Raw genomic sequence first — 16,019 nt, forward strand, 5'->3', positions numbered from 1 at the left:
GCGCCGCCCGTTGAACCGGGTTGGAAGGAACTCGAATATTGATGGAATTGCACTGTTGATTATGACATTGCCTTCCTCGAGTCTGTGTGAACGTTGTGCATCATTGACCATGGAAGCAATCTGTCGTCCGCTGCCGCGTGCCTCTGCAGCAGCCCTATATCTTGAATGCGCAGTCAGTTTCCTCGTAAGAGAAACAAGAGATAAAGAGATATGAAGATACAGAGAGCTCCTGCCGCCGTCCCGCCATGGGACCGGGCCCCTCTCCCCAAGGCTCAGGCTGGCAGTCCGTCTGCTGCGACTCGGCAGTGACGCCACAGGATTCGAAGCTGATCTTGAATCCGGGATCCCAGGTGATGAAAATGGGATCCGAATTCCGCGAGCGTTTCGCGAGCGCCGCTGGGCTCGAATATCCCCAGCAGGACATGATGAAGCGATCGAGGGTTCGCCGTTTGTGCCCGCCCAGTGGCGGGCACCGGCAGCGATGTGACAGAGGGTTTATTCTTCACACCTGGTAGACGGCATGATCAGCTGCTGTAGACGCAAGGAGTCGAACTTTTTTCGCATGTAACGCGACAGCAAAATTTTCTTGTTCACGCACCTCCATTCCGGGCCATGTGGTTATACCAGTCCTACCGCCACGCCCCGCGTATCTTCTCCGTGGCACCCCAGTAGCGGTTTCGCAATCGGGCTGATTTCCCAATTCCAATATTGCCACCGTGAGCTGTAAGAACGGGATCTCGATCATCTCGCGCCCAAGCTGAGATCCAAGCGGTCAGCGGTCATCGATGCAAAGGGATTGATGTGTGCTCGGGATTATGGCATGTTACCCATCAGCAAACTGCGGCTGGTCAGAGAACACGTTACAGTTGCCTACCGAGGATGGTAGCGCATGGACGTACATCGTAGTCGGCTATGAGGAGTGGTAGTACGGGATCGGGGGACGCAGAGTATGGTAGCACAGTTTCAGCGGCCGTGGGGTATGGTAGCACGGCTTCGGCGGCTACGACGTATGATCGCACAGCTTCGGCGCATACGAAGAGCAGCGTCGGCGCCGAATATCAATGAACGTACATAGTCGTTTGCCAGCGAGGTGTGTAGTCGGATATTAGTACGCCATACATGTGCCGCTAATAAGTGAGTTTGCGGAGACAGGCCGGGGTCGGACTAGGAGTTGGGGAAAATTGAAAGGACTCCGACTCGAGTCGGAGAACGCGCTTGACTTGAAGATGACGTCACGCGCTCTCCCGGCGTGGCGGCCATACATAAGCGTGTTCGTGCTACTGTTCGTCGCCGCCGCCTTCTTGACCTCTGACCACTGTCATCCTCTCGCTCGACCCTCCTACAGCTGGTCGACCTCGCTGTTGCCTACACTCAAGCTCACGTCGGCAGCTTCTCCAGCAGTTGCCACACCTTGCTGACAGCGCTGACCAAGACTCCGCGTCGATGGATTATGGTGCAGTATTCGCCGTGAGTACATGGTTTAGGGGGAGCTGAAGAGCAAGGTACGCACTCTGTTCCAATGAGTTCCTGTGCGCGTACGTCCTTCCGGGGCGCGCATATATGAACTGTCTCTTTGGCCCAGGCAAGTCCGGGCGGCGGGAAGTCGCATTTTTCTTACCGCCCCTCATTTCATGATTTGGGCGAGCAGCTGTATGCGGCATTCCTTGTGAGTTCACACCATCCAGTATTGTCTCTATCTGCCCAGTCTTATCATTGCTTGCTCCCTGGGCCTGAACACGGTTCTGTGACTATCTCCTCTTCTCGTCGGTTGGGTTCACCTGGTGGCAATTTCCCTCTTCCCACCTCACGTCATCTGCTCTCTCCTGAGGTGAGTTATGTTCTTTGGTCCTTGCTTGCAGCCCTGGTCCTGCGCAACCGGATTGTTAATGTTCCGGTACACTGTCTCATCACTACCAAGTCTCTCGTTTGCCGTCTCTTCAGTCGCAAATATGCTTAGTGTACTTGTAACTTCAGTAGCTGGCCACAAACATAATATACGTCTCCTTCGCATAATACTATGGAATGATCTCGTTACAAGTGCATAGACCCGGATTGCACCTGTTCTTGCCTTTGGTGGTATGATAGCACACCATACTGGTATGGTAGCACACCGCGGAGGTATGATCATGCGCTACCATACGCGGCGCTTGTACGATCATTGCTTCCCAGTATGACCATACTGGCGGTCTTCTGAGAACACGCTGATCATACATCGTCACTGAATATATGTATTGGCATTGTCTACATGTATGGCCATGCACTATAGTACAGGCGCAAGGTTTTGTGATGCCCCGCGGGCGGCGAGTCGCAGACGGTGGCCGCCTTCACCGCTACCGCATCATGCACGCCGCCAGTCTCGAGACGGGGATGGGGCCCCTGCTACGGTCCTGTCTTCCTGTCTTGCGAGGCCTTCTTTCCTCGACAGCGGACAAAGGCGTGTCGCCCCGCCTGGGACCGAGAGGAGCGGCAGATAGCGCTGGTTGCACCGTTTCTCTCCAGAGCTTACTCCGGAGTCCGGTGCGCTGTGTTTGAGTTTGCAGCCTCGGAGCGAGGGGTGACGGCGGGGACACGAGGCCTGGTTCCGACACCAACCGTTTCAATGAGGCGCCGTATCCGACACTGTCGCGGGAACGGGGATGGGGCGGACAGGGTGCTGAAGCGGTTACTGGGTGCCGAATTGCGGGCGACTCAGCCGCGTGGGGCTCGTGCAGCAAGCCAAGAGGAGGAGAGGCGAGAGCAAGATGTCTACAATTACAAGCGATGCGTGAGGATACATCCAGGATCTAGGAGCTACATACGGAGCACAAGGCACAGCTGAGACTTGACATCTGGGCCGCAGGAGCACGGTCACTGGCATGGAATAGAAACGGGAACAGGAACAGGAAGCACTGGACGTCCAGCTTCATTCCTCCTGCGGCGTCCGACCCGCAGTGGAGAGGCACTGCTCGAGCACTTCGAGGAGCGCGGGGTTCTCGAGCGCCGCGGCGACGCGTTCCTTGTCGTTGAGCTGCTTGTTCACTGGGGCGCGCCACACATCAGAAAGGCAGGTCAGCACATCATCCTTGTGGAGTAACGCAGGAGTTGGGAGCAAGCAGGCGTGCATGACGACACTTACGCGCGTGCTCGCTCTGGTGGGAGCCTGGCTTGACCCGGATATCAATCTTGAACCGTTGTGGGAGACTCCGGAGGAGGCGCACACGGATGGATAGCCCTGAGCGTTGTGTTTGCGTCAGCATGGGATTGCGGCAAGGAGAGTACCGGTAGTCTCGAGACCCAGCCTGCGTATGGTGCTACCCTGCCCTGTCTAAAAGGAGCAGAGAAAAGGGACAGAGAGGGACAGAGACTGATATGGGCGTGTACAGGATTCCGTCACGCTAGGCTCGTGGTAGCTGCTTGCCCCAATTGACAACGACCTTCCCTGCGACGTCTTCGCAAGTAAGGATAGATTTTACATCTGCTCTGGCTGTGGCTGTGGCTGTGGCTGTGGCTGCGGAAGTCCAGTGCGATGACCCGTCCTGTCACTTCCCTTCGCCTTTATATAGTCATAACTCGGGATACGGTACGGTCGCGGAGTGCAGATGGAGGGAATAAATGCAATACTGAGGCATATGCTTCCCTATTACAAACAACCCTCGAGATGTTTTCCCCCGCCTTGTTTTGAACCGGAGGACGTGCACAGGCACAGGCCCATACACTTTCACCAGATGGTTGGGGCTTGGTCGTGTCTCATCTTCTCATAAGTATGGGGAACCCTGTCGGGTAGAGTAGAAGACCACATTGGCCAATGGTGGCAAAGATGGTGCAGAGAAGGGTTAAGGAGCGCAATCGGGCGCTAGGCGAGGGTTCCCCACTCCGCCTCTCCGGGAGTCATCAGAAGGTCTAGATTGTATCCTGTCCTATCGTCCGTAAGTTTTCATTACCGTCTTCCGATAGGGCAGGACACATCCTGAAGCGGCTGGCTTCGAGACCACCAGATTCACTAGTCGGCGAGGGACGGGTCGTTGTCTTGCCCTCTCCAACGGCACAATGACCGTCCGGCTTCGAGAATACATTACTGATGAAGGTATGTGCTTACCAATGAACGTGCTCATGCCGCAGTGTGGTACCGTCGGAGTGAACTCGACGGTGATCCGGTCCGGAGAGTTGTGGTCGAAGACTATCTGAGGAGCTGAGACCACCGCGAGCTGCTCGAGAGTCATGCTGCGGTGCTCTGGGTCGGATATTGACCGGATGAGCTCTGTTCTCTGTTTGAGTGCTGCATACAACTATGCGCATTGCGGATTGACCCACCAAAAATCTCGTCCTGGTCGATCGTCTCCGGCTCATCCGACTGATCATACTCCTCGTCGTAGCCATCATTCTCGCCATCGTCCAGCCATAGCGAGTGCAGCCTCGCATAAGTTTTCGTCGACTTCTTCGACTTTGTAGGCGCAAAGATGGTCGGATTGGGGTTGAAGACTTCGGAGGACATGGTGCAAGTCTGAGTCAGGCGCTTCCGAAAGCGGAAGGATGACATCGGTCAAAGATATTAGACGCGTGCGGAACATGCCGAAAGAGATACATTCGACGCAGCGCGACACGGTTATTACCACTGACCACCTCCTTCCTGCCACTCCTTCCCGCTTCCTACTTACCAGTTTACCTCGCGTTCATGCCTCCGAAAGTGAGATAAATGCATGCATACTGTGAGGTGTCTTGGCTGACACGCGTCATGCAGCGAAAACGCGCTGAAGACTCGATCGCGGAAGCGGCACCGCGTGCCACCCGTACGTCTTCACGCCTCAAGTCTTCTAGCTCCGGTACGAACAAAACCACCCCCGCACCTCTCGAGAAAGCTAAGCAACCTCAAAAAGAAAAGGCTGACGGTGGTACAGAGGTACGTGAATTCGTGCGTTATTGTGCCTGCAGGTCGACCGACGCGACGTGCAGGCTGAACCAGCCACCAAGAAGACAAAGCGCACAACCACGAAGAGCACCACGAAGAAGGGGAAGGGGGTAACTCGGGAGGAATCTTCGTACGTCCTCCTCGTCCGCTGCGTCCCACATCCCAAACCCTAACCTTGACCGTACTGTGCTAGTATCAATGAGGTATGTCGTATGCCAGATACGGTTTATTCCGCTTGCTGACTAAGCGTACTAGAGTGCAGGGACGTCTCTCAGGTGGGCTCTACTTCCCGTTTACTGCCCCTCTCTTATGCCCATACTCTCTCTCCTTTGTTGCCTGCGGAATACTCACAACGACCATGACGATAGCAGCAACGGTGCCACCACGATCTCCGCAAAGACAGCAGCAAAGAAGGCATCTGCGAAACCAGAACCCTATTCCGAGCAGCACGCCCGGGAGCTGTTCAAAACCTATGAGGATCCAGATTCGCCAGGCGAGATAGGACCGGAGGGTTTTGAGAAGCTATGTACCGACATGGAGATTTCGCTGGAAGGCGCGCTACCCCTAGTGCTGGCATGGCAGATGCATGCGACAGAGATGGCCAAGTTCAAGGAGAGCGAATGGATGCAGGGAACTGGGGAATTGCGGTACGTAATCCTGACTTGCACAACTCTGAGCCCTCCCTTGTCTCCTGTATGCGGCAACTCAAATCCTGTTCTTGTCGTGCATGCGCAGTGCATCGAACCTGCATACTTTGGCCCTTGCCTTGCATGACCTCGAAGACCTTCTGCTCCTTGACAAGCCTCCAGTCCAACCGTCCGGGAGTGTGCCTAAGAAGAAGGGTGCCACTACATCGGGTGCTGCAGAACCATACAATCGCAATAAGTACTACGAATATGCCGCCGACAAGAACAAGGCGTTCAGGTTGCTCTACAACTTCTGCTTCGCATTGGCCAAGCCTCCGTACGTGTCCGAGCCATTCATTTTGTCCACGTATGGTCGCTCATTCATCCCTTTGTCCGCAGAACAAGCAGGAACATTGACATGGACGTAAGTCAAAGCAGTTTCCATACTGGCTGGCATCTGTCTAACACAGCCTTGTGCGTTGCTAGACTGCGAGCGCCTTCTGGTCCGTCCTGGTCGCACCGAAGTACCCCATTATGAAGGACATCCTGGAATTCATCAATGTATGTTGTCGCACGCTCATGTATGCGCGGACCAGCTGACCGCATTGGTTCACAGGAAAAGGGGTCATACAAAGGGGTCACCAAGGACTTGTGGAGTATGGTGAGTGCATAGAGACGTTCGCACGCCTGCCGCCCTTCCTGTCAACGCTGGGCGCGGCGTTGCCTCTTGTCCTTCATATGGGTTTCGCTATGACCTGCAGAAGGCATGCTCATGACATGGACTTTCCTTTCGCGCCTTCTAGATGCTCGACTTCTGCAAGACCATGCAACCAGACCTGTCGAACTACTCCACGGACGAGGTGCGCCTTCCCTTATCCCGCGCATCGTTTGTGTTCTTGAGCGCTGACCGGTCTGTTCGTTTCGATGTGCCTCGCTTGGTTCGTCGTGTACCTAACTCCAGGCGTGGCCCTCGATGCTGGACGACTTCGTAGCCTGGAAGAAGCCCGCGGGAGCGGCCCAGGAAGGAAACGTCAACGTCGAGGATGACAATTAGACTTCTCTGCTGGGACATTCGTATCCTCAAGGACTTTGCTCACATCCTCTTATTTGCTGTCTGCTGTTCATGTTATCTACGCTACTCATTGCTTCAGTACACATACCTCAGAGCCTATAATTGAGCTGCATACCAGGCACGGTTGAAACTCGTCGCGTCGCACAATGCATCATATACATATCAGAGGTAAGTCGGTACCCGGACCTCACCTCCTTTCCCTTCCAAATCCATTTATTGTCCCGTTAGGGCCTGGCCCCATGTCGGACACAATACAGACAGTGTACTCTACTATACGAGCGGAGGAATCTGGAGTGATCTAATAGAACAGTGACCCCCGAGCGTCCGAGGACTCGGACCTCACCTCGTTCTTGAAGTAGGCCGTCAAGATGTGGGACGCTCAGGTGAGTTCTAAAGTCTTACGTTCTCTTCGTTTCTGATGATGTGCTGCGGTAGGTACTCTTCATTGCTGATGACGATGTGCTGCGGTAGGTACACAATGCTTCGGAGAGAAGCGCAGAACGTGCCCGCCTCGAGGTATAGACCTCTTATACTCTTATCACTCGATATTTTGGGCGGGTCCATCGTTGGTCTCTCATCTTCCTACCTGACCTCCCATGGCATCTGCCACACTCAGTCCAGTTGAGCGAGCCCTCAAGGACTCCTTAAACCCTGAGACATTCCGTGATGTCAACCTCTACGCCTTCTCACGACGAACGGCGCTCCAGGATGGATCCATCATCATAGACCACCCCCTCCCCATCGTCGCAATCGGCTCCATCCTCAAGGAAACCGAGCACTTCTCCAAACGTTAGTCCAAATCTCATGTGGGATATTGCTTGCTGGTGCTGATCGGGATTGCCTTCGACCCACAGTGTTGACATCCGGCTTCTCGGAGGCCAACCCTGACGCAGCGGGCCCAATCCGCCAGTCGGCGCACCCATACGAATATGACTACGACACAGATAGCGACCTCGAAGACTTCGAAGAACCGGCAAGCACGCTCTCACCTGGAGCAGAATCATCCCCAACCAGTGCTTCCTCAACGAGAGGCAAGGCGAAGACCGAAACTGCCGATGAGGAGAAGCCTGTGACAAAGCAGGAAGACGGCGCTACTGGTGCCTCGAAACGCCACCAGGTGCTCATCCCCAACGTCGCATACAGAACGTGAGTCGAGGCTTAGAACACCTTCAGATACCTAGACGCTCACCGACTGTAAGTCTTAAAGCGTGTGTCCTCTACCTCTACACGGGCAAGATCACGTTTCTACCCTTCAAATCCAAAAGAGCAGACAGGAGCTTTGCGCTCCTAACGTTGAGCGACTCTGCTCCTCTCGCGTGCTCTCCCAAGTCTGCTTATCGCCTCGCGGAATCTGTGCGCTATCCTCCTTTCTCCGAATTACCTGTTGTACTCATCCACCGAATCTTACCAACAGTATGGGATCACGGCGCTGCAAGACCTCGCATACAAGGAGATCGTCAGCCGGCTGAACCCAGAGAACATCGTAGAAGAGACGTTCTCTAGTTTCTTCGGAAGGTACGCGACCGTCGTTCTCCCGAACGCCATGATCATGCTAAACCTCGTGAGTCCAGGTATGACCGCCTCCGAGAGGATGCCGTGTCTTTCATGTCCCAGCATTACACCGACTCCGCGGTTCAACAGTCTCTGCCGGACATCATCGACAAAATCGTCATCGGCGACATGCCTTATGCAGGCGGCGTGCTCCGGTCCTTGCTTGGGCTCAGGGTACTAGTAGCTGTCGAATCTCGATTACGTCCTGCCATCTTCGGAGATATTCGGTTTGGGGGGTGGGCTCCTCAAACACCTCAAATACGGGACCTAGCAGTGCCGACCGAACCGGAAAATATTGGGGATGAACCGGAGGATAAAAGGGTCGAGTCAGTACAAAATGATGGAAGCGTACCGCTCAGCAGGGGGGGGAAGAAGATGCGAAAGAAATGAGAATGGCGGCCCAAGCATAGGCGATTAGCCGTTACTTATCCTCGAATGTTCCTACCAAGCGTCACTCTCCTGCATCCTGATAATGCAGCTTGACTACCTGAACCATGACCAGATGAGACTGATTGATCACTTGTAACCGGTTAACCACCCATCCAGCCGTTGTCACGACTCATGCGCCTTCTTCCACACACGTCCTGGTAAGCCCATCAATCCACCTCTCCTACATACCTCCTCCAGCACCTCCACATTCACGTCTACACCCATCGCTCCAGTAATCCCTACTGCAACGCCACGCGGACGGCTGGGATCAAACGTGACAGCAATCTCGACAAGTCCCGAGATGGGAGGTCGCTCCGGCGTGCTCATGGTAATCTTCGCGTGATTCGGACGCGACTGTCCCATGAGATCATCCATATCCGTGTCCGCAAAGAGGTTGTCCCGGTCGGTGGGCGGCGGTGTCGGGAGGCCCACGTTCACAGGAATACTACGAGGTTGGACGGAACCTGCGTCAAGGGGGGAAGCGGATGAGCTCATGGTCTACAGCGAGGTTTTCGTCAGATTGGCATAGTGCGCACCTTTCAACACAGCCTGGAGATCGTCCTCAGTCACGCTGGTGTCGTCGGCTTCATCACTTAGCACAGTGGTGTTGGGCCCCTCCGGTACCCATTCGCAGCTCGTGAGGATCTCGTTCAGCCAGCATTGCTCTCGTACGATCTTGAATAGAACAACTCGTCGATGTCTGAACTCAAGGCGGGGGTGTAGTGGACTCACCTCCAAGATGCTCCATACTTCCTTCAGTGTCCGCACGGGGATGGTCTCAAGGATGAAACCTGGCTCCTCGGGCGCAGTCAATCGCAGCTGCAAGGGTGGATGAACCGAGTTTGGAGATGTCTGTATACCTAACCAATGAGCAGTTGTATATAGTCCGAGCGTTGTAAAACTCACGTAGACCGCCGTATATCGCTCGGGCGACATCTGCGCTTGGGCATCTCGGTTGAACTAACCCGAAGAGCTTGTGAGCTTCAGTCACGTCGCAGCGAGTGTCAACCTACCAACAGGTCAACCCAACTTCCGGCTCCGAAGGACGACAACATCGGCACGTTGTCCATGCCCCCCATCTCGTTGAACGGATTGATGACGAATTCGATCTCTCGCATGCGCGACTGGCTCATCACCACGCCGGGATATTTCCCGCCTTCCGTGAAGTCAAGTATCCACGTGAACTGCTGCCCTTGTAGCGCTTGTACTTCCCGCGCGGCAGGGAAGATGAAGTCGATCTTGATGTCGGTCACAAGGGTGGAGGACGATTTCGTGTCAATGGCCGAAATCAAAGTGGAATCCGCATGGTGAGCGGGTGGAGGCGTCGGGGAGAGTACCAGAGTTGCAACTGTGATCCCTGGCGGACGAGGATGCGAGATGAGGACGCTGCGGAGATGCTGGAAGGGAACGTCGAGAGAGGGTAGATGAGGGGTTGGGGCCGCTCGACCTGCTGCGGGTGACGTGCGCAGCAACTTGAGATAGGCCAGAGGCGACAAGTATGTCAAGAAGGATATTGATGGCGTCGTGAGATAGGGTAACGGAAGTGCATGAGCTCGCATGAGGAACACGTCTAGCGGGGCCACAGTCGTGCCCCTTTCAGTGCTGTTGAATCATCAGAGATGTGAAACCGGCACATGGAGTAAAAACTCATACTTGATCAATACGTTAGCTTCTCGGCTTGCCAAGTTCTCGACATCGATTGCCATCCTGTCGATGACGGTGAACCACCGAAGGCCGCCATCGCCTTCACTCAGGGCAAGATGGTCCAGCTTCATCAGGTACGAGAAGTAGTCCGAGAGTAGACTTCCTATCCGCGCGGCTTCGACGTTGTCGCGGATGGCATCATCCTTCTGTACCTCCTTGAGAAACGCACGGATAGCGCCCGCAAGAAATCCGTCCATGGAGATCGAGTTCCCAGTGGACGAGTCTGCTGTGCTATTTGGAATGGCGTATGCTGTCTTCAAGGACGACACGTCGATCACCGGGTTGACTGGGTCGGTGCGGTCTACGGCGAAGATGATATCCACCACGAGAACTTTACCACCCATAACGACGGCAATCCGACGGTCACTTTCGGGCTCGTTGAACGCTTCCATACCCGCACTGGTTCCCCATTCAAGGAGTCGCTTGAGAAACCAGTCGATAAGCTGTGTGCGTTCCAGAGGGACGTCCTCTCCGAAGGTGATGCCCACTCGTTTGCGGAGCGAATTGACTACATGTCGCATGTTCTGGTCGGACTAGAAGTTCGCTCGGGCGTGAGCAATTCGAAAGCGTGAAACCCACATGCGTCTTTGACCTACTTGTTGTACTGCATAAGAGATCGAGGCATGCTGTCGGTAGAGAGACAATAGCTTCGGGTTGGAAAGGGGCAGGGAGAGATGCGCGTTCAGGGACACAGCCGCCTGGTTGGTCGTGTCAACTATTCGTCTCAGTGTTGAGAGCATCTCTTCCGGGGAGGAGGAGAAAGGATGCAAGCCCGTTGGAGGCAAGGCATCCGGAGAGGTAAACTGCTGCAGCGCAGTAAGAACCGTCGCAGGTAAGACACTTTTTGGATCGGGCGCCGGTGCGGTCATCCTGGCGACCAGGAGGAGGAGTGGCCTGGCTTATGATGAGGAGAAAATATGGCTATCTAGCATGTTAAACTGTTAGGTCCAACTCGGCTCTGAGCACCATTGCCCTTACCGTCCGGCATTTAACGGTGGATGATGACGGTGGCGGGAGGAGGAATCAACTTCTCGCGCTCTGAGCGTTATGGTCTTGTGATAAGATAAGATTAGGCGTCAAAGGTGGCACATCTGCCGCGGGCCTGTGTCTTCCCACTTGGTTTGCTCTCGCCTCCTTGCACGAACAGGCAATGAACGGGCCAGCTAGACCTGATACCAGGAGTACTGATACCGGCGACTTCTGCTCTTGTTGACATGCATGCCGACATGAGGCATGTGGCCCATTGTCCGGTGACCGAATCATGCGCTCACCACGCCGAACTTATCAGAAACGACGGTTCTCCTCGCATATGCGGCCAAGTACTCATGCCCACCTGCCAAAATTTTAGCTGGTATTCGCTACATCAGGACCTGCGTTAAAGGCGGAATATGACGTTGCAATGGCAAGGCCATCCAAACCCTTGGAAACTCAAGCTCTCGGTCACAAACGGCACCCCGCGCCGGCGGGGTTCGATGTCCTCAAGTCACGTACACGCAAACGCTTCGTCACGAGTTGATTCAATACCGCGATTCCATCCATGGCCCGTTTGGCGAGGCGTCCATCTCCGGGAGCTTCGCTGTCGAATACGACATACCAGTGCCTGACGGCGGCTGACGCACCCAACGACCGCGTATAAATACAGGGTGGCCTCCTCATGGCCGCCACATACTCGACCGTCGGCACGTTATACGGCTTCTAGAGTCTACCCCTCGTCATGCTCCCTCTCAGCTTTGTCGCTCTTGCCCTCTCTGCCAGCCAAGTGTCTGTGGTGGCGGTGGCGGTGGCGCCGCCTGCAGAACTGTTCTCTCCTCTCGTTCAGCAGAAGGTCCTGAAGACTGCACAGTCGTTTCCAAGCCCGGCGCAATATCCCCAGTACACCGATCGCGTTGAGGGGAACTGGATCTGGTTCACCCCGGACCAATGGACTACGGGTTTCTTCCCGGCGACGCTGTACGCAATGTACGAACGCACCAAGCTTTGTCACCGCTCGAACGTAGGGGACGCGTCGCAATGGCTTGGGCTCGCCCGCACTTGGTCGACGCCTGAGATTCCGCTGGAGACGAACACTGGAGTTGGACACGATGTTGGCTTCCTTAGCTACCCGTTCATGAATGAACTCACGGTGTTAGTATTGTTCTAGTATCACTTGCGTCCGGAGGCTAACGCTCTTGATAGGGACCCGAACAACCAGACCGCTGTACAGGCGATCAATGCGTTCGCGAACCATCTCGCCGGGAGGTTCAGTCCCATAGTCGGCTGCACGAGAAGCTGGGACTCGGCCGATCCTACTGACTTTCAGGTACCGGGACTTGTTGACGTTCTTCTTGAAATGATCTCACGTGGTCCGACTCATGCATTCTGCAGGTTATCATCGACAACATGATGAACCTCGAGGTATGCTCCTTCTCGCTCGTAATATTCAGGTCACGTCTCATGCATTCTGCAATTGCACCAGGTTCTCTTTGCTTCCGAGAAGCTCACCGGGAATCATACTTTGCGAGATATCGCCATCTCTCATGCGGACAAGACGATGGTGAATCATATCCGGCCCGATGGTTCGTACTCTAGTTGCTTTCATGCCGTCTATTCTGACTGTGTATTGTAGGCGGCTCCTTCCATGTAGTGGACTACAACTCCACAACTGATGCCGTCATACGTCAACGCACATCTCAGGGCTACGCGGACAACAGGTGCAGATGCCGTTAAGCACCATATCATGTCGCTTTCTGACGTGACCGTTGACCAGCACGTGGAGCCGAGGAGAGGCGTGGGGTCTCTACGGTTTCGCGAACAGTGAGTGTCTGTATACTAGATGTTCATTCAAGGTCTGACTTCTGGTCAAGTGTACCAACACACCAAGAAGTCCGACTACCTGCAGACTGCCCGCCGGATCGCCAAGTACTTCATCTCCAACATCCCCTCTGATGGCGTTGTTCCTTGGTGAGCACTGCTTAGTTTCTACGTTTTGGCGTCACTAAGCTACTTGTCAGGGATTTCAACGCACCCCTTGTGCCGAGTCCACGTCCAGCGGACTCGTCTGCGGCGATGATTGCTGCCAACGGCCTATTCTTGCTCGCTGATCAAGAGTGGTCGGTGCGGAACGTCACCGGCGCCGCATATTATACGAACGCTGCCATCAAGGTGCGCACTTCTCATTGCCTAGTCCGCCACCACAACTCACATCTATGCTCAGATCATCAGTGACAACACAAAGCTCGCGTGGGCTCCTTCATGGCAGAGTCTCTTGTCCAACGGTACTGTCAACAACCCACAACACAACAATTTGACCGGGATTGTCTATGGTGAGTGGTGGCCCTAAATCATATCTAGGGACTACTATTGAACATACGATGTAGGCGACTACTACTTCATAACGGCCGGAAACGAGCTAGTCTCTCGCGGCCTTGCCAGCTGCTAAGACTGCAACGACTGTGCAATGACATTTTACGATATCACGCTTCTTTGTTACTTCTTTCTGTATCCGTAGCTGTACGATGTATGACCGTGTTCTAATGAACTCATTCGATCGAGCTGCTAGGAGGTCTCGAGTGCACCAGTTTCCCAATGGGATCAATCCTTCGCCACGTGCGCGTTTGATAACTTTGGACGGCGGCGATCTGAGATAACAGTTTGCACCGATCATGCTGGTCTCCGAGGAATCTGCATCTGCTCCGAGTCGAGTCAACGTCGCTGGCACCCACACATCCTTACCTCTAAACCACCATGTCCGCTGAGCCCGCTGCTACGACCTCTGCCGTCCCGCTACATCACGAGCAGGCTCCCGCCATCAAGCCCGCGACGACAGAAGCGCACGGACAGGTCGTCACCCCCTGGGACGTGCAGGGACAGGTCTCGGAGGATGGGAAACAGCTCGCGATCGACTACGACAAGCTCATTGACCAGTTTGGCACCCGGCGGATCGATGCAGCGCTGCTCGAGCGGTTCGAGCGAGTGACGGGCCACAGGCCGCACATCTTCCTCCGGAGAGGGATGTTCTTCTCGCACCGCGACCTCAACAACATCCTCGACCGGTATGAGCAGGGGAAGCCGTTCTTTTTGTACACGGGGCGTGGGCCGAGCAGCGATAGCATGCATCTGGGGCATATGGTGCCGTTCGTCTTCACCAAGTGAGTATTCGTACTTTTACGCACGAGGTGACGGAGGAAACGAGATGGCAGTCGTGTGCTGACGGTACTGGTGCGGAGGTGGCTACAGGATGTCTTTGATGTGCCATTGGTGGTGCAACTGACGGACGACGAGAAGTTTCTCTTCAAGCACGAGCTCAAGGTCGAGCAGACGTACGAGTTCGCGAAGCGGAACGCGAGGGACATCATCGCGGTGGGCTTCAAGCTCGAGAAGACGTTCATCTTCAGCGACTACGACTTTGTCGGCGGCGCCTTCTACCGCAACGTCTCCAAGATCTCGCGACAGATCACCATCAACCAGGCGAAAGCGACGTTTGGATTCAACGACTCGTGAGTACTCCTTGTACGTAGTTCCCATCTGCCTTCGTTCTGAACATCGGTTGCGTGCACAGAGATAACATCGGAAAGATCCACTTCGCCTCCATCCAAGCCGCACCATCCTTCTCCAACTCCTTCCCCCAGATCTTCGGCACACAATCCAACATCCCCTGCCTCATCCCCTGCGCGATCGACCAGGACCCGTACTTCCGGCTCACACGCGACGTGGCCGCAAAGCTCAAGTACCAGAAGCCCGCGCTCATCCACGCCAAGTTCTTCCCCGCGCTCCAGGGCCCGCAGACGAAGATGAGCGCGTCCGACGTCAACTCGAGCATCTACATGAACGACACTATGGGGCAGATCAAAAACAAGGTCAACAAGCACGGCTTCTCGGGCGGCCAGGAGACTGTCGAGGAACACAGGCGGCTGGGCGGGAACCCCGACGTTGATGTGGCATACCAGTACCTCGGGTTCTTCTTGGAGGACGACGAGGAGTGGAAGAAGATGGGCGAGGTATGTCCGAGCTGTCACTTGATGCAGTAAAAGCTGACGTGGGTTACGACTACAGGAGTACCGCGCAGGCCGCCTGCTCACGGGCGAACTGAAGGCGAGGTGCATTAAGGTCCTCCAGGACTTTGTCAAGGGATTCCAAGACGTACGTTTCCCCCGCTGCACAGCGCAGAAGAGTTTAGAAGAGTTTACTGACCACGGCTTGTACGTCTGTAGAGGAGAGCCAAGGTCACCGAGGCCGACATCAAGGCCTTCATGGACGGAAGCCGGCAGATCGTACCTACGTTCGGGAAGAGCAAAACGGCGGCGGAGGCACCCGCGACCGCTGCTGCCGCACCGCAGTGACGCTGATGTGCGGGGTAGCACACCATATGGGGACTCGGGCGAAGAAGACTATCTAACTTGTTGTAGACCTAGAGGTTGTACCACTCACGGGGAATGTATAACACACCGAAAGCCACAGGTAGATCTGCTGCAGAACAGTGTGATGACTCCTATACTTCTTCAACTGGGCGGGCGTCTCGACCAGACCAGCGGAATCACCTGATGCTCTTCGCGAGCTCCGCAAACTGTAGAGTACTTGAGCTCACAAAGCGTCATTTAGCAAACACTACAGCCCGGAAGCATGTGCACTTGGTGGGGAAATCACAAACAAAAAAAGTATGCCCCAACGACGATGAGTCGGCCCAGGTTCGAACTGAGGACCTTCTGTGACCATATAGATGGTGTTAGACAGATGCGATAACCAACTACGCCACCGACCCATGCTACATATTAGG

At 54.9% G+C, this 16,019-nt stretch overlaps 8 protein-coding genes and 1 non-coding gene across 9 annotated transcripts; 5 read left to right on the forward strand and 4 right to left on the reverse strand.

Moving 5' to 3' along the window:
• Nucleotides 1–1,411: 1,411 nt before the first annotated feature.
• L226DRAFT_536201 (uncharacterized protein) lies at nt 1,412–1,969 on the reverse strand (the record flags this gene model as incomplete). Its single annotated transcript, XM_067681064.1, has 1 exon — nt 1,412–1,969. A coding segment is annotated over one exon (222 nt), but the record flags the coding sequence as incomplete, so codon positions are not given.
• A 751-nt stretch (nt 1,970–2,720) lies between these two features.
• Nucleotides 2,721–4,487, reverse strand: L226DRAFT_536202 (uncharacterized protein). The gene is made up of 4 exons (XM_067681065.1): nt 4,291–4,487; nt 4,076–4,237; nt 3,116–3,211; nt 2,721–3,018 (listed from the first exon to the last, which is right to left on the reverse strand). Exons 1-4 carry the CDS (start codon nt 4,469–4,471, stop codon nt 2,903–2,905), a joined length of 555 nt encoding a protein of 184 aa, XP_067534090.1. The 5' UTR covers nt 4,472–4,487; the 3' UTR covers nt 2,721–2,902.
• Nucleotides 4,488–4,597: 110 nt separating this feature from the next.
• Nucleotides 4,598–5,097, forward strand: L226DRAFT_101605 (uncharacterized protein). The gene is made up of 2 exons (XM_067672060.1): nt 4,598–4,663; nt 4,718–5,097. The coding sequence occupies exons 1-2, from the start codon at nt 4,652–4,654 to the stop codon at nt 4,997–4,999; spliced, it is 294 nt and encodes a 97-aa protein (XP_067534091.1). The 5' UTR covers nt 4,598–4,651; the 3' UTR covers nt 5,000–5,097.
• An 84-nt stretch (nt 5,098–5,181) lies between these two features.
• Nucleotides 5,182–6,923, forward strand: L226DRAFT_536203 (DUF298-domain-containing protein). The gene is made up of 8 exons (XM_067681066.1): nt 5,182–5,532; nt 5,621–5,848; nt 5,911–5,935; nt 5,998–6,072; nt 6,128–6,172; nt 6,315–6,371; nt 6,473–6,751; nt 6,812–6,923. The coding sequence occupies exons 1-7, from the start codon at nt 5,195–5,197 to the stop codon at nt 6,563–6,565; spliced, it is 861 nt and encodes a 286-aa protein (XP_067534092.1). The 5' UTR covers nt 5,182–5,194; the 3' UTR covers nt 6,566–6,751; nt 6,812–6,923.
• Nucleotides 6,924–7,045: 122 nt separating this feature from the next.
• Nucleotides 7,046–8,405, forward strand: L226DRAFT_614035 (uncharacterized protein; the record flags this gene model as incomplete). The annotated part of the gene is made up of 6 exons (XM_067686577.1): nt 7,046–7,372; nt 7,438–7,729; nt 7,783–7,936; nt 7,998–8,098; nt 8,155–8,281; nt 8,319–8,405. The coding sequence occupies exons 1-6, from the start codon at nt 7,180–7,182 to the stop codon at nt 8,403–8,405; spliced, it is 954 nt and encodes a 317-aa protein (XP_067534093.1). The 5' UTR covers nt 7,046–7,179.
• Nucleotides 8,406–8,605: 200 nt separating this feature from the next.
• L226DRAFT_101651 (uncharacterized protein) lies at nt 8,606–11,432 on the reverse strand. The gene is made up of 8 exons (XM_067672061.1): nt 11,246–11,432; nt 10,864–11,192; nt 10,217–10,800; nt 9,577–10,156; nt 9,470–9,523; nt 9,296–9,415; nt 9,100–9,238; nt 8,606–9,027 (listed from the first exon to the last, which is right to left on the reverse strand). The coding sequence occupies exons 2-8, from the start codon at nt 11,134–11,136 to the stop codon at nt 8,687–8,689; spliced, it is 2,091 nt and encodes a 696-aa protein (XP_067534094.1). The 5' UTR covers nt 11,137–11,192; nt 11,246–11,432; the 3' UTR covers nt 8,606–8,686.
• Nucleotides 11,433–11,656: 224 nt separating this feature from the next.
• L226DRAFT_553660 (d-4,5 unsaturated-glucuronyl hydrolase-like protein) lies at nt 11,657–13,819 on the forward strand. The gene is made up of 10 exons (XM_067682943.1): nt 11,657–12,391; nt 12,443–12,566; nt 12,632–12,661; nt 12,723–12,822; nt 12,873–12,957; nt 13,014–13,060; nt 13,111–13,207; nt 13,258–13,408; nt 13,461–13,569; nt 13,624–13,819. Exons 1-10 carry the CDS (start codon nt 11,982–11,984, stop codon nt 13,683–13,685), a joined length of 1,215 nt encoding a protein of 404 aa, XP_067534095.1. The 5' UTR covers nt 11,657–11,981; the 3' UTR covers nt 13,686–13,819.
• An 84-nt stretch (nt 13,820–13,903) lies between these two features.
• On the forward strand, nt 13,904–15,718 carry L226DRAFT_510368 (tryptophanyl-tRNA synthetase). The gene is made up of 5 exons (XM_067678256.1): nt 13,904–14,394; nt 14,473–14,742; nt 14,805–15,243; nt 15,299–15,385; nt 15,457–15,718. Exons 1-5 carry the CDS (start codon nt 13,991–13,993, stop codon nt 15,583–15,585), a joined length of 1,329 nt encoding a protein of 442 aa, XP_067534096.1. The 5' UTR covers nt 13,904–13,990; the 3' UTR covers nt 15,586–15,718.
• Nucleotides 15,719–15,917: 199 nt separating this feature from the next.
• L226DRAFT_t144 lies at nt 15,918–16,004 on the reverse strand. The gene has a single exon. It is a non-coding gene; the product is annotated as a tRNA-Val (tRNA).
• Between the last annotated feature and the right edge of the window lie 15 nt (nt 16,005–16,019).

Source organism: Lentinus tigrinus (assembly GCF_003813185.1).
Source record: "Lentinus tigrinus ALCF2SS1-7 unplaced genomic scaffold L226scaffold_17, whole genome shotgun sequence".
In the NCBI taxonomy this organism is placed as follows: domain Eukaryota; kingdom Fungi; phylum Basidiomycota; class Agaricomycetes; order Polyporales; family Polyporaceae; genus Lentinus; species Lentinus tigrinus.